Source organism: Sinohyriopsis cumingii, chromosome 3, assembly GCF_028554795.1.
Source record: "Sinohyriopsis cumingii isolate HCF-2022 chromosome 3, ASM2855479v2, whole genome shotgun sequence".
NCBI lineage: Eukaryota > Metazoa > Mollusca > Bivalvia > Unionida > Unionidae > Sinohyriopsis > Sinohyriopsis cumingii.
In genome coordinates this window covers 113,941,965-113,958,348 of record NC_142963.1, presented here as the reverse complement: position 1 = coordinate 113,958,348, position 16,384 = coordinate 113,941,965, and the positions used below count along the sequence as shown (strand labels likewise).

Below are 16,384 nucleotides of genomic sequence, written 5' to 3'. Positions count from 1 at the left end.
TTATATTTTTATTTCCTTCCCTTCATTCTGGAGGCTCATATCTTATAAATAAGAATGTGGTTCATGTCCACTCATTGTCTTCACAATGAACATATCAAAATTCATATCTTCAAACTGTAACAAAACCATACTGTACAGAAACATGAGTGTGTCACTTACAGTATGTCTTACAGCTGCTGGTAGTGTATTCTGTCTCATACTAATCGTAAAGAAATCACTTAAATTTTGTGATCATGATTAATATAAGGAATAATTTTATCTAAGTGGTAATAAAATAAGTATAATAGAAGCTTTTCCATGCTGATACATACAAAATACTGCTTTGATTGCTGATGTTCTGGACATTTGGTTTTGATTCTTAATTTAACACTGTAGCATCATTCAGCTATTACTACTACACAAAAGATGTGCACTGCATTTTGATACACAAGTAGTCAGTGTGAAACATAAAATGTGTAAGAGTTTCCATGAAAATGAAAATAGGTCTCAACCATACTTCCTGTAAATATATACATCATTTAGGGTAAGGTTTTAAAAGAAAACTACATATTTCTACATTTCTACATACTATCATTGACTACTTTTAAGGCATACTTTGTGCAAATGCAGACTATCAGACATATCTCTTATTGCCAGTCAGCTGTACAAGGGCATGTTAGCCATACTGTCTACAGTAAACAAAAATAGGTTCCAAAACAGAAGAGGGAACTGTTGGCTTATTAATAGTTGATTTTCTTTATTATAAGCTATCTTAGATAAGATCATTGTTTCTAAATGCATATTTTGAGAAGAGAGAGGGACCTCTTGTATCTCTGTTTCATAGGAATATGTTTGGGGTCCAGAATCAGCACTTATCACACCTTGTCCTTTGCTGTTGTGCATCACAACACTAGAATATTGCTTCATATGAACCTTGCACTTATTGCAAGAAAAAGACAGTTAATACCCCAATCACAAGGTGGCAGCTACAGTGAATTCACTGTATATTGTGGAGTACCAATATTTGTAGATTTCATATTGCAACAATTATCATCGGTTGAAAGACTGAGTGAACATTATGATTCTTCTGTAGAAACAGTTCCTTCACCAATCCACAATTTTAAGTACCTACAAGATTGTCTTTTTGTTGCAAAACTATGAAAATTGATACTTGCAAACATTAATCATTTGATGGTATAATATTAACTTTTCCTGTTTCTATAATTCATACAGTAATGGAAATTAACATTTTCCCCAGATATTTTTTTGGGAAAATTAATATATCTATAGTCAGGGTTATGTTTTTATACGCCTTGCAATTCAGTTCTGAAATGAAGTGATCTGGGTAAATTAGGTTGCATTGTATCATTGTTTGCTAAAAAAACAACACATTTTTGTTTCAATATTTTATTTTATAAATAAAGAATTCTGGTTGCATATTTCTGGTGTTTGTTTTTCTTTTGTTTGTTTTTAAAACTCTTGTCAGTGTTCACTGTGTACATTGACTGACATTGGTAATAATTTTGAACAGTATTAGGCTGGTCCTCAACGATGTCATTGCTTTAATTTCTGTACACTCTATGTAAGTTAATATACTGTGCAACATATTGCATGTATTAAAAAAAACTTTGGATTAAAGCCGATAAAGTCTCAATTATTATGAGAAAGTTATTTATAGATATGATCCATTTTCATAATAACACTGCCAATTACTGACTGGAACAAGTTCCAGTATCAAGATCATTTCAAAATGGAAAGATTCTTCGACAACAGAAGGTATTGCTGAAATTGTATGCATCAGTTCATATTGTTTTAACTCTAAAAATATAAATGATAATCAATATATTCCATTGAAAAAATGCTTGAACTAATCTCAACAATGCAAATCCAAATATGGTGATGACTGCCAAAAAATGTAAATGGTTTGTAAATGTTACTTGGTTTTATTGGGACTTTTAAACACATTATTGGCTATTTGATGGTGAGGACATGGGAGCTAAGTGCATTTCCCAAAGAAACACCAAAGCAGGTGATCTAACTTCAAGCTGTCACCCTTAGATTACAAGACTGCTGCTGTACCAACTGAGCTACCATGGGTCCCAAATATGTCATGAATATGGTGTCCTCAGAATTAGAGGGTCTGGATGCTTGTATATTACATTACAGGACTGTCTAAAAATGGCATTGTCTTTTGCTTGCTACAACTTGCAATACAGGACTGTCCAAATGCCATTGTATGTTGCTTGTTCTGACTTGAAATAAAGGACTGTACAAAATTGGCACTGGATGTTGCTTGCTGGCACTTGAAATACAGGACTGTCCAAAAATAACATTGTATGTTGCATGCTGGGACTTGAAATACAGGACTGTCCAAATGGCATTATATGTTGTTTGCTGGGATTTGAAATACAGGCCTGTCCAAATGACATTGTACGTTGTTTGCAGGGACTTGAAAGACAGGACTGTCCTAATGGCATTGCATGTTGTTTGCTGGGACTTGAAATACAGGCCTGTCCAAATGGCATTGCATGTTGTTTGCTGGGACTTGAAATACAGGACTGTCCTAATGGCATTGTACGTTGTTTGCAGGGACTTGAAATACAGGACTGTCCTAATGGCATTGTACGTTGTTTGCAGGGACTTGAAATACAGGACTGTCCTAATGGCATTGCATGTTGTTTGCAGGGACTTGAAATGCAGACCTGTCCTAATGGCATTGTATGTTGTTTGCTGGGACTTGAAATACAGGACTGTCCAAATGAGCATTGTATATTGTTTGCTGGGACTTGAAATACAGGACTGTCCAAATGGGCATTATATGTTGTTTGCAGGGACTCTGTATTTTTGTTGGATATGTTCAGATGCTGGTTATATACAAAATGTGAATTTTTAAAAAGATTTGTAAATGATAAATACACAGTTTGCCCATACATGACAAATCTCTTGATATATTGGGGATTCAAGGGGTTCTAGGTACCAGAGATATGAATATGACTTCAGTCTCTTAAACTTTAAAGTCAGAAACAAAATTAGAAGAGAATAGAAAAATTCTGAATTCAAACCAAACATACAGTATTTTATATGCTACAACAAGGCATCTGATTTTGTCAATCCCATCTTAGCAGAAGCTTCCATAGTGCCATCACTTTGGCATCTATTTATGTGGCTTTATTTAGGTTTGTTCACACTCTAGGATAAACTCTGTGCTAAAGTTTTTTACTTTCATTTTATTTCAGCACATTTTTGCTTCATTATGCACTTATCTTTATCTAGCTAAATAAATGCCCTCGTTATTGAATCTCAGATCTAGCTAAATAAATGCCCTCATTATTGAATCTCAGATGCTGGCTTTACTTGCATTCAGTTGTCAGTTTCTTGTGACAAGTGGTGTTTGTTGGACCACACAGTAAAATGTATCTGGTATTAACACATGAAAATATCCTTAATGTAGATGAAAAGTTACTCTTGTGAGAAAATTTTTGTTTCCTTGTTTTGGTTTTTTACAGGAAAAGGAGGATTTGCTGTATCATGTTATGTTCATAGCCCTGGTGCAGAACAAAGTGGGTTTTGTTCAGCTGTTTCTTGACTGTGATGTATCTTTCAGCAGGTTCCTCACTATACACACGCTCTGGAACCTATATGCAAACGTAAGTAGTTATATTGCAACTGATAGTAAAATTTGGACTTTCATGAAGGTGTTACATAACTATATGTTTCCATAAACAGATCTTTTCATGTGACATACAAAATATCTGCTTAAACAGGTTTTCATTTAAACGAGTTAAAATTATATTGAGTCTGCAAAATTTGGATGACAAATACCACCAACTGTCATTAGTGTGATATGCGTTATAATGGAATTTTGGGTTCTGACCAAAAAAATTTGGTAGCAAACATATCCGATGGTAAATTTGAATTTTTACAATGGAATATTCAGCTTCCTACTCCGACAGCAATTTCTTGGTACAAACATGCAGATTTCTGCTTATATATTGTTCTTTGCAATGACATGTCCTTCCTTTGGTTTTACTTTCTTCTTCAAATACATAACCCGATCAGAATCTGCTGCCTAACAAAAATCCAGGCCTTCCGAGCTTAAAAAGATGTTCACCACATCTTTTAACTTGCTTTTAGCAACAAAAGTACTAAAAGGTCATCTGCTTACCAAAGCAGAAGTCCGACTAGAGTGGCCTTTCCTTTGATAGAGGGATTGGGGCCAAATTCATCAAACATCAGTCACTACTTCTGTTTTGTCCCTGGTCAGCATGTTATGTACCAAAACTCACAGATACTGATCTGGTCTGTGTCTTTTCATCAGTCAAGCAATTCCTTAGAGTTCTTAAGCCCTAACGAAACATGTCCAAGAGCCATTTTTAAGTCTGACTCATGTACCCTCATCTCAGAAATATATTCCATCAATTATTCTGTCTAACTATCACTATATCTTCATCACAGATGAATATTTTGTACTTTGGTTGACTAGCTTCCTTGTACAAGAATCGGATCAGCACTATCCAGACTATCTGCCAGATGGTTTATAGTACGTAAAATTAACTCAGTATTTGGACCTTTTGTACGTTACACCAGCACATGTCAATTGAGTGATTATTTATTCTCTGTGATAAGATTATTGCTGAAACTTTTCAGGCACTTATCATAATCCATTGCAAGTTCAGCTTTTTTGATTTCATTCATATATGCCATTGTCTTGTTTTATTTGATTATGTATTAACAGCAGTGGGTATTATTGAATTAAAAATATTGTGTGCTCTGAATGAATTTCAATAGTCTTAAATGTCCTGATGTAACACTGTCACGGAATGGTGTAAATGTTGTTAATTAAATACATGTACTCGGGTTTCGTTTCTTTTTCTCTGTACAACGATACCCGAGGGTGATTATAATATGGTCTATGTATTTCGAAATCGTGAGTACGATTCGTCCTGTGCCACACGTGCAAGGTGCCTTTGATAAAGAATAACGAAAATTCTAAAGGTATAAATACGTCACTACATGTAAAGGACCTTTACAATACTAATGGTTTTGTCAGCAAGCGGCCTGCTAAAAGGATTCGCACAACTCCAGCTGTAGGGCTGAGTGAGTGAGTGAGTGTTTTGATGGTAGGAATATCCGGGGTGTCCGGTGTTGTCAGAGGGTAGAAACGTCCATGTGTCCGGAGCGTTTAAGGTGCCGGAGCGTCTAATGTCTAGCGTCCGGAATGTCAAGAGTGACTAAGGTGACCCAGCTGTAGAGCCGTCAAAGGACAGGGGGTCCGGAGGGTCTAGTATTTCAAGTATCCGGAGGGTCTAATATTTCAAGTGATCATAGTATTCCGAGGGTCCGGAGTCTATATTGGTTGTGAAATTGATTCGGAGGAGCTGTGGAGAGGATATGGTGCACAGGTGACGGAGTGCATCTCCACGCATGTATTTTTAGCTGTATGCTAATTTTGGGTTAGTAAGACCCAGTGTATTATTCAGGACTGGAAGGATAGATTGTATATCCATTCTTGTTTAGTGACATAATTTCGCTACCTGAGCGAATACATTTTTTACTGTGGGTAAAGACTTACATTGTTTACTATTTGAGTGAACTATATTCATCTTTCCATTATTGAATCATTTGTGAAATCATTTATCCTGTGTTTTAGGGTTACTGAACTAAATTTATTTGTATATTTTTTCCATCTTTGAAACTCTGCGTTTTTTTGTTAAATAGATCCAATATTTGGATTATAAATACGCACACATCTTCATAATCCACTATTCATATAAATCGCCACATTAAATCATATATATGTGTCGTCATTACGTGTTCTGTTGTTAATCCGAAATATCCCACCCGGTTATCTTGTTACAAATGGTGTCAGAAGTGGGATCATTTCGGATATAACAGAGCACTGAAATTGTTTTATTATATTTGTATGCTTTTTGTGTGTTTCAGATGCGTTTGACAAAGCACCAAGGTTAGGTAGATACCTAATATTACTTTATTTTTTGTATTTAATCTTTTTGTTGCATTTCGTGAAAGAAATACGGAATGTGGTAAAGTCGTCAGGACATTTGAGGGTCTTGTCGATTTCTTGCTTCGTGACCAATTGTTAACAACTTGTGGCAAGGAGTTATATTTATTCTTGAAGGAAAGATCCTTCACAAATGTACATGAAATGGCCACACAGGCGGATTTGTTCGCCGAAGCTCGGGGAGGTTCGCAGAATGTCATCACGCAAGATGTCAAAGGTGGGAATCAGGTCAACGACAGAAAACCCAGGGAACCTGAAAAATCTGGTAGGAGTAACCAGGGGAAGTGGAGTGACATGCAATGTTTCATTTGCAAGGAAGTGGGTCATATCTCCCACTATTGTCCTAAGCGGAAGGGACCAGTCCAGAAAGTAGCGGTAGCCATTAGAGGCAGAAGATCGGTAAATGGAAAACTTAATGTTTCCCAGCAAGTTAAGCGGAAAGCGGTGCGTGAACCGGTGGTGCGTTGAGAGACCAGTCGCGATGTGATCCAATCAATCGGCACGTGTATATTTCCAGAGGCACGGGTGCCGACCGCAAACGGCACTGTTAACGGACAAGAAGTCACCGTTCTACGAGATACGGAATGCACTACTGTAGTCGTGAAACGGAGCTTAGTCCGCGATGATCAATTGCTTGGGTTTAAATCACCTTGCATGTTGCTTGACCAGACAATCGACCACGTTCCAGTTGCAAGGATAATGATAGATACACCTTTTTTGACCGGGACTGTGGAAGCTTTATGCTTAGCCAACCCGATCTATGAACTGACGATTGGCAACGTACCGGGTTCTAGACTCCCAACCATAGCAGATTTCCGATTCCCTATCATCCAGGCAGTGCAAACTAGGGCTCAGGTAAAGGAGGAAAATAAACCTTTGCGTAAGTTAAAAGTACCGGAAGCCATTACTGATATATCCCGCGAAGAATTCCAAAATGAGCAAAAACGTGACGCGTCTTTACGTGCAACCTCTGAGAAGGCATTAACGGGTACCGTGAGAAAGTGTAAGAACAGGGGTTCCTCTAAATTCCTTGTTCGAAAGGGTTTAATGTACAGGGAATACTCTACATCGGATAGGAAGTTCTTGCAATTAGTGGTTCCCCAGAAATTTAGGGCACATGTATTAAAGGTCGCGCACGAGTCGAGTATGGCAGGTCATTTAGGCGTAAAGAAAACAACGGATAGGGTATTAAGAGAATTTTATTGGCCTGGCGTCAATAGCGACATAGCGCGGTTCTGTCGCTCGTGCGACGTTTGCCAGAAGACGATCTCTAAAGGCAGGGTAACTAGAGTACCGTTAGGTCAGATGCCCTTGATAGATACTCCGTTCAAACGAGTAGCTATCGACATTGTAGGACCAATATTTCCACATACAGATCGGAAAAACCGATACATCTTGACACTGGTAGATTACGCTACCAGATATCCAGAAGCCATAGCTTTGCCATCAATTGAAACCGAACGTGTAGCCGAAGCGCTCGTAGACATGTTCAGCAGGGTCGGAGTGCCCGAAGAGGTTCTTACGGATTGTGGAGCGCAATTCACCTCAGATCTTATGGCAGAAATTAGTAGGTTGTTGTCCCTTAAACAGTTACGCACAACACCTTAACATCCTATGTGCAATGGATTGGTCGAGAAATTCAACGGCACATTGAAGCAAATGTTGCGGAGAATGTGTGCGGAAAGACCGAAGGATTGGGATAGATATATGAACGCCATTCTGTTCGCATATCGTGAGGTTCCTCAGGAAAGCTTGGGTTTCTCCCCGTTTGAACTATTGTACGGTAGGACAGTTCGTGGTCCTATGCGCATACTTCGTGAACTGTGGACAGACGAGGTCGCGGACGAAGAAGTTAAGACCACATACCATTACGTAGTTGATTTGCGCGAAAGATTAGAAAGTACTTGTCAAATGGCGCAAGACGAACTCGTGAAATCTAGTCGTAGGTACGCCAAGTACTACAACCGAGGAACTCGGAGTAAAAAATTTGACGTAGGCGATCAAGTGTTGGTGCTTCTCCCAACGAATAACAACAAGCTGCTAGTCCAATGGAAAGGGCCATATGAAGTCAGACAGGTGAAAGGCGAAATGGATTATATCATTGATATGGAGGGGAAGTCCAAGACATTTCATGCCAATGTGCTTAAACTCTACGTAGCGAGACCTGGACAAACGATTGATAAAGGGATTTTGAATGTAGTATGCGTTGCGGTGATAGAGGATAGGTCTGGTGACGAAGCGGAATTTGTCCCCAGCACAGAAATACCCCTTGAATACCCCATGGACGTTGGTAAAGAAAGTATTGACCAGATAAATGTATGCCCTGAGTTATCGGAGGGTCAACGTACACAGATTATGGAGGTTTTGTCCAAATATCCAGATGTGTTCACGGACAGACCAGGCTGTACGGGTCTAATTCGACACGAGATCAAATTGAATACCACTGAGCCTATTAGGATTAAAGGATATCCAATACCTTTTAATGCACGGGAGACAATCAGCGAAGAAGTGATGAAAATGTTAGACCAGGGAGTGATCGAACCTTCAAACTCCCCATACTCGTCCTCTGTGGTGTTAGTCAGAAAGAAAGACGGGACCAACCGGTTTTGCATCGACTTTCGGCAATTAAACAAGATCACCGTATTTGATGCAGAACCAATGCCAGATATGGAAAGTGTATTTTCAAAATTGGCAGGTCATAAATACATTTCCAAATTAGATCTAAGCAAGGGATATTGGCAGATACCCATCGCCGATAATGCCCGCGAGTTAACGGCATTCGTGACCCCCAAAGGACTGTTTCAATTTAAAGTTATGCCTTTCGGTTTAGTCAACGCCGGTGCGTCGTGCGTTCGTCTCATGTGCAAATTATTAAACGGAACGGAAAACGTCGACAGCTTCGTAGACGACATCTTTGTTTACACGCATACATGGGATGAACATGTTAAGGTATTACGGGATCTGTTCGATAGACTTCACATTGCAAATCTTTCAGTTAGGCCTACTAAGTGTAGCATAGGGTATTCCAGTCTGGAATGTTTGGGACATCTGGTAAGTGGACTAGGCCAGTTGCAACCTCATCCAGATAAAATAGGAGCAATCAGGGATGCCCCTAGACCAGAGACAAAAAAACAAGTAAGGTCTTTCCTAGGTCTAATCGGTTTCTACAGGAAATTCGTCCCCAACTTTTCGGCTATTGCCAGCCCATTAACGGATTTGACTCAGAAGGGGCAACCGAATAAAGTTTCATGGGGTGTATGCCAGGAAAAAGCGTTTAACACTCTAAAACACAAACTGGTAAGTGCACCAATTTTAAAGTTGCCGGAAATAGATAAACCTTTTGTACTGAGGACTGATGCGTCCGATACGGGTCTTGGGGCTGTTTTGCTACAGGAGCAAGGGGGGATGAAATTGCCCATTGCTTATGCAAGTAGGAAATTGCTCCCTAGAGAGGGAAAGTACTCCGTGATTGAAAAGGAGTGCCTAGGTTTAGTATGGGGAATAGGAAAATTCCATACATATCTTTTTGGGAGGGAGTTTACCTTGCAAACGGACCATCAGCCGCTTTTATATTTGAATAAAGCAAAGGTCACCAATGCCAGATTGATGCGTTGGGCGTTGTCTTTGCAACCATACAGTTTTCGAATTGAGGCAATTCGAGGGTCAGAAAATGTGGGAGCTGATTTTTTAAGTAGGGTGTAATTAGCAAATCATTTCGTTCGGTCTGAAAATTGGAAGTTTTAATAATGATTCATTGTTCACATTCCGTGATTGTTCTAAAAGTGATACCACTTTTTTTTAGGGGGGAGGTATTGTCACGGAATGGTGTGAATGTTGTTAATTAAATACATGTACTCGGGTTTCGTTTCTTTTTCTCTGTACAACGATACCCGAGGGTGATTATAATATGGTCTATGTATTTCGAAATCGTGAGTACGATTCGTCCTGTGCCACACGTGCAAGGTGCCTTTGATAAAGAATAACGAAAATTCTAAAGGTATAAATACGTCACTACATGTAAAGGACCTTTACAATACTAATGGTTTTGTCAGCAAGCGGCCTGCTAAAAGGATTCGCACAACTCCAGCTGTAGGGCTGAGTGAGTGAGTGAGTGTTTTGATGGTAGGAATATCCGGGGTGTCCGGTGTTGTCAGAGGGTAGAAACGTCCGTGTGTCCGGAGTGTTTAAGGTGCCGGAACGTCTAATGTCTAGCATCCGGAATGTCAAGAGTGACTAAGGTGACCCAGCTGTAGAGCCGTCAAAGGACAGGGGGTCCGGAGGGTCTAGTATTTCAAGTATCCGGAGGGTCTAATATTTCAAGTGATCATAGTATTCCGAGGGTCCGGAGTCTATATTGGTTGTGAAATTGATTCGGAGGAGCTGTGGAGAGGATATGGTGCACGGGTGACGGAGTGCATCTCCACGCATGTATTTTTAGCTGTATGCTAATTTTGGGTTAGTAAGACCCAGTGTATTATTCAGGACTGGAAGGATAGATTGTATATCCGTTCTTGTTTAGTGACATAATTTCGCTACCTGAGCGAATACATTTTTTACTATGGGTAAAGACTTACATTGTTTACTATTTGAGTGAACTATATTCATCTTTCCATTATTGAATCATTTGTGAAATCATTTATCCTGTGTTTTAGGGTTACTGAACTAAATTTATTTGTATATTTTTTCCATCTTTGAAACTCTGCATTTTTTTGTTAAATAGATCCAATATTTGGATTATAAATACGCACACATCTTCATAATCCACTATTCATATAAATCGCCACATTAAATCATATATATGTGTCGTCATTACGTGTTCTGTTGTTAATCCGAAATATCCCACCCGGTTATCTATAATGACTTTGAATGAGTTCACAAATAATTAAAAATGGTGCATAAAAATCCTATAGTGAAAGAGGACTTTAGTATTTCCAGTGGATATTTTAAATAAATAATTCCTCTCAAATTATGTCTCAACACAACTGTAACCTCTTGTCACAACTGTAACCTCTTGTCACAAGTGGATTCCAGATAGGATTTAATTACTTGTTTATCCAACCCTTATTTATATGCATTTTCACTTGACCTATGTTGTCAAAGAATGTGAATTATTCCAAAGAAAGTGCAAACAGGATCTAATGTACAGCTTACAATCATTTACAAAAGATAAGCACACACACACACACTTTATATATATATATATATATATATATATATATATATATATATATATATATATATATGTATGTGCCTGAAAGAACAAAACAGTACAGTATTTTCTAGACATATCTGAACTTTTGTCATTAAAAAAGAAATAAAAAATACATGTGAAATAGAAAGGTAGTTTGTAATTTTCCCTGCATTTGCACCTGTGAATGCAAATATTATAAAATTACATGTATGTGACCTGATGCTTTTAATAAAGTTCAGACTTTTAGTAATTATTTATCATATAGGTTTGTAAACCTATTATGTAGACTACTTAAATTACATGTAATATAGGTAATTTAAAAGCAAGGTGGAGTTTTCATTTTTTTTCTCAAACAATTTTGCACTGATGGATCTTGTGCCACAAATTAAGATATGACTTTAAGACTTAATCTTGCATCTGATTAGCATAACTTGGCACTCTTGAGATTCTATTTCTTATCTGATTTTGAGTATACTTGGTAAATAAACTGAAATCATTAAGATCTTAAATGGGTGTAATTCTAAACAAGATCAGTGAATCATGGTGAGGTGATGTTGTATCTGATTGGCTGAGTATGTGAGCACTGTAAAGACTATTTCTGATCACATTTTTATCGAACTTGGTAAATAGTTTTGTGTCATTAAGGTAGTTAATTGGTTTTATTATGAGTAGAATCTGCAACATTAATGAAATTTAATACAGTTAGAAATAGTTCTAAATATGTAATCAAATATTCTCTTTTTAAATAACTTTTTTGTCTCTCTAAGGAAAGCATGTTAATTAATCCAGGATACCGACTTTTCAGACTCTCAGATTTGAGGTTACATTGAGTTCTTCCCCTTGTCAAGAAAGACAAGCTAGATTTTAAAGAATTGTAGAATACGCATACATTGGAATGGAATAAAAATAAAATGATAAAAAACCTAATACAGCTCATGGGTTACAAGAAAACGATTTATAAGTTGGTCATTAAGAAAAAGTAAAAAATAGCAATATAATCAGTAATACTCTAGCAGATCAAATACCTCGCCATAAATTAATTTTAAAAACCAGTGAATTATTTCATTCTTGAGACACTGATGTAATGAATCAAACCTGTATTCTTTAAGGCATGTAATCAAATATTCTGTTTTGAAATAACATCTTCATCTCTGTAAGGAAGACATGAGAAATAACCTAACATATTTACATTTGATATTATCAGATTGAATGTTATATAGAGTACTTCCCCTTGCATAAAACAAGACAAAGCAGGTTTTTCAAAATTGTAGAATGCACATAGATTTCAAAAGAATAAAACATTTATAGAATTGAAATGCCTTGTGGATTAAAATATATAATTTGCAATGTGTAGCTGTAAAAAATATATAAAACAGAAACATAGCATGTAACACTCCCAGCAAAACCAGTGAATTATTCCAATCATGAGACACAAATGTTATAAGTATCGTGAGTGGATAAAATAAAATAAAAATCCTTAATATCTGAGTGCACTCAATTAAGCAAGTTGAACTTGTGTATTAGTGACTTTGAATAAACTCATAACTTAAATCAGGCACACAAATATGCAGGTTCAGTGGCCCTGGGTTCAGATGGAGAACCTGTATGAACAACTGTTTCTGCAGGCAAGAAGAATGCAGAACTGTCCTGGAAATCTCCACAGGTAGATCAAGGAAGAAGTTGATCCATGGTTTTTTTTCCTTCTTTATTTAAGTAAATCAGCTTTAGTCTGCCACTTGGATTACTTCATTTTCTGCATGTCTCTGATAAGGAGAAATGCTGTGTTTATTGAAAGCATTCAATTCTAAAGAGGGTGAAACCATGCTCACTTCAAGGCAGGGGACAACTTTGTGATTTCCAGTAATATATCTTTCAGCAAGGTATCCACTCTGAGTCAGGAGAGGTCCTTCCATTTTCTGAGATGGGACCAAACATAGTTGAAAACTTCAATCATTGTTATGCAAATTTTCAGCTGCCACTTAGAAAGGTGATCATTGGCTTAGATAGAAAGGTGATCATTGGGGTCTGTAGGGGTCTTGTAACAAGTAGCATATAGTGCAAGGAATTGTTGGTTGCATTAGTGGGACTCAATATGTACATAGACTTGTGGGCTACTGATCAACTCTTGGATTATGGACAGCACCAGGGTGATCTGCTCAAGGGACATTCTAAGTCAGACTCTAAACAAGAATATTTCTCAACTGGTTACGTAACTTAGGAGTTTACCATTTCACTGAGCAGACATATGAATTCTAGTCTGAATTGTAAGTGTTGGAAATTATGAATAAATTTTTTAAAAATAATTATGATATTAATTAGATATTATGTATAGGTGTATATTTCTGACTCGTTATTCTCATTTATACAAGCAGGTTTCACAATATGACAAGAATGATAACTCCATTAAATTAATGCCATGAACTTTTGTAACAGAATCATTACTACAACAAAATGACTGGACAAGAACTTGATTTTAATTGTTGAATGTTTAAAGTACCAATAAATTGATAATATGGATTTTACACTGTATTAAGACACAAGTGTCACTAGTAAACTATACAGTGAAATGTATGTAAAATTGTATTACTGCCAATGTTTTTGCTCAGTCATTACAAAATATATAAAACTGAAAGTTTTATCTCTTAATAGTATATAAATTTATATAAGCACATAAATATGCAGTTGCATTTTTATTTCAGTCTTTTTGCCCACAAACTACCAAATAAGACAGGTATTTGGTTATTTATGATGACAGATATTTGAAATTTGCTGATACTCAGACTGAGTACATATATATGTTTCAAAAGATCACAACATGGGATTCATAACAATAGGGTCATTCTAATGACAATACCATCAGGATAAAAGTTATCATGTAGCAGACGTCAACTATATATCAAGTAATTTGCAATGATTTTCTTGTACAATATTTTTATAATGTGTTACCTTTCTAATTTATTTCAGTCCCTTTTGATTCGTTCTGACAGTAGTGCTCAGCTTTTAAGACAGTTGATAATGTATATGAAGGTAAGTTAGAAAGCACAACCAGAAACTCCTCCAGTTTCCCCAACTTTGTCTTTATTGTACATTGATTCCGTATAATACTGTCTGTAAGAACTATAGGGTAGTTTTGTTGCTTTCATGGAAAAGACTCCATTATAATGGGTTTATATTAAGAACATGACTGTGTTAATAATGGAATTCTTTATGAAAAAGACCTGTAATGGGTTTATATTATAAGAATCACTGTGTTATGATTGATTTATATTGTAACAAGACTTTGTTGTGACGAGTTTATATTATAAGCAATATTATGTTGTAATGGGTATGATGTCTTTAAAGCAATGGTTGTGTATGTTGTATGAAAGATCAGCACAAAACCTAAGCTTCAGTGAAATAAGTGATAAGTAATATTTTTTGGATAAAATCTACCCATTTTATTGGGATCCATGACCATAATACCTGCTTTATATAAGGGACAGTGTTATACTGAAGTACTTTATTGTAAGGGACATTGTTATACTGAAGTACTTTACTGTAAGGGACAGTGTTATACTGAAGTACTTTATTTTAAGGGACAGTATTATACTGAAGTACTTATTGTAAGGGAAAGTGTTATACTGAAGTACATTATTGTAAGGGACAGTGTTATACCGAAGTACATTATTGTAAGGGACAGTGTTATACTGAAGTACTTTATTGTAAGGGATAGTGTAATACTGAAGTAATTTATTGTAAGGGACAGTGTTACACTGAAGTACATTATTGTAAGGGACAGTGTTATACTAAAGTACTTTATTGTAAGGGACAGTGTTATACTGAAGTACTTTATTGTAAGGGACCACTGTGCAGTGAAATCTAATATATCTGAATGTCATTGGGCATAGAAAGAGATTGATTCATAGTAACAGAAGCTATTCTAATGAAAATGTTTGAGACCCATTCCAAATAAATGTGTGTCTCCTAGTTCCTGGCTTGTTGGAATCAAGTTTGGTTAGTGGGAAATATGTATATCTTAAAGTTCCTGGCTTATTTTAATCAAGTTTAGTTAGTGGGAAATATGTGTGTCTTCCAGTTCCTGGCTTGTTGGAATCAAGTTTGGTTAGTGGGAAATATGAGTATTGTTAAGTTCCAGGCTTGTTGGAGTAAAGTCGTTAGAGGGAAATACAAGTCTCATTAGGTTCAAGGTTTGTTGGAGGCAAGTCTAGTTTGAAGAAGATACAAGTCTCATCAGGTTTCAGGTTTGTTGGAGTGAAGTCTTAGTTTCTGGGAAATGTATGTCTTCCAGTCTTGTTTTAGACAAGTCTGGTTAGGAGGAAATGTGCACTATTACCCAAGATAGAACAACAATATTCTGGCTGCGGCATGATGTAGGCATTATAGAATATCTTTATCTGTACTTGATGGAGATAAGATTTTATTATGTTCAAGATTAAGCAGTGAGTTAACTTTTCTAATGACCTTATCAACTTACATTTTCATGGTCTGTCATGAGGCCAATTTGTTTTTCATTTTCAGATTCTTCAGTATTATGCCTTTTAACAGTACTTTGAAGTCATCTTTCTAAGCTTTTACTCTTGGTCAACTACTTGCAATTATGGCTTTTGATTTGGCTGCATTTATCTTCATACCATTGTGCTCACAATAGTTATTTACTTTAACCAAATCCTCATTTAATTTTGTTGGTCCAATGTTATTTAATGTCATGTCCTCTGCAAAAATGTGTGCCTTCAGGTTCCAGGCATGTTGGAGTCGATTCTAGCTAGTAGGAAAAGTGTGAAATAGGCTCCACACTTCCTTGAGTCAATTTTAGCTGGTGGGAAATGTGCATCTTCAGGTTCCAGGCATGGTGGAGTCAATTCTTGCTAGGAGGAAATGTCTGAATTAGGTTCCATGCTTCTTGGAGTCAATTCTGCTGGTAGGAAATGTGCATCTTCAGGTTCCAGGCATGTAGGAGTCAATTCTTGCTAGGAGGAAATGTGTGTCTTCAGGTTCCAGGCATGTAGGAGTCGATTCTTGCTAGGAGGAAATGTGCATCTTCAGGTTCCAGGCATGGTGGATTCAATTCTTGTTACATATTAATCAGCTCAGCACAAAGCTATTACTTAGGAATCAAGAGGTAGATTTTAAAGAGATGATGAGCAGTTTTATAAATGTTTGCACTTAAGTGTTTGCTTACAGATGATGTATAG

The 16,384-nt window shown here is 36.8% G+C and overlaps 1 protein-coding gene across 1 annotated transcript in view; it reads left to right on the top strand.

Moving 5' to 3' along the window:
• LOC149803616 (transient receptor potential cation channel subfamily M member-like 2) overlaps nucleotides 1-16,384 on the top strand; it is a 166,660-nt gene that overhangs the window by 46,581 nt on the left and 103,695 nt on the right. The window contains exons 13-14 of the mRNA XM_089953965.1: nucleotides 3,495-3,626; nucleotides 14,157-14,219. Coding sequence (XP_089810091.1) covers nucleotides 3,495-3,626; nucleotides 14,157-14,219 — 195 coding nt within the window. The remainder of the gene's footprint in view (nucleotides 1-3,494; nucleotides 3,627-14,156; nucleotides 14,220-16,384) is intronic.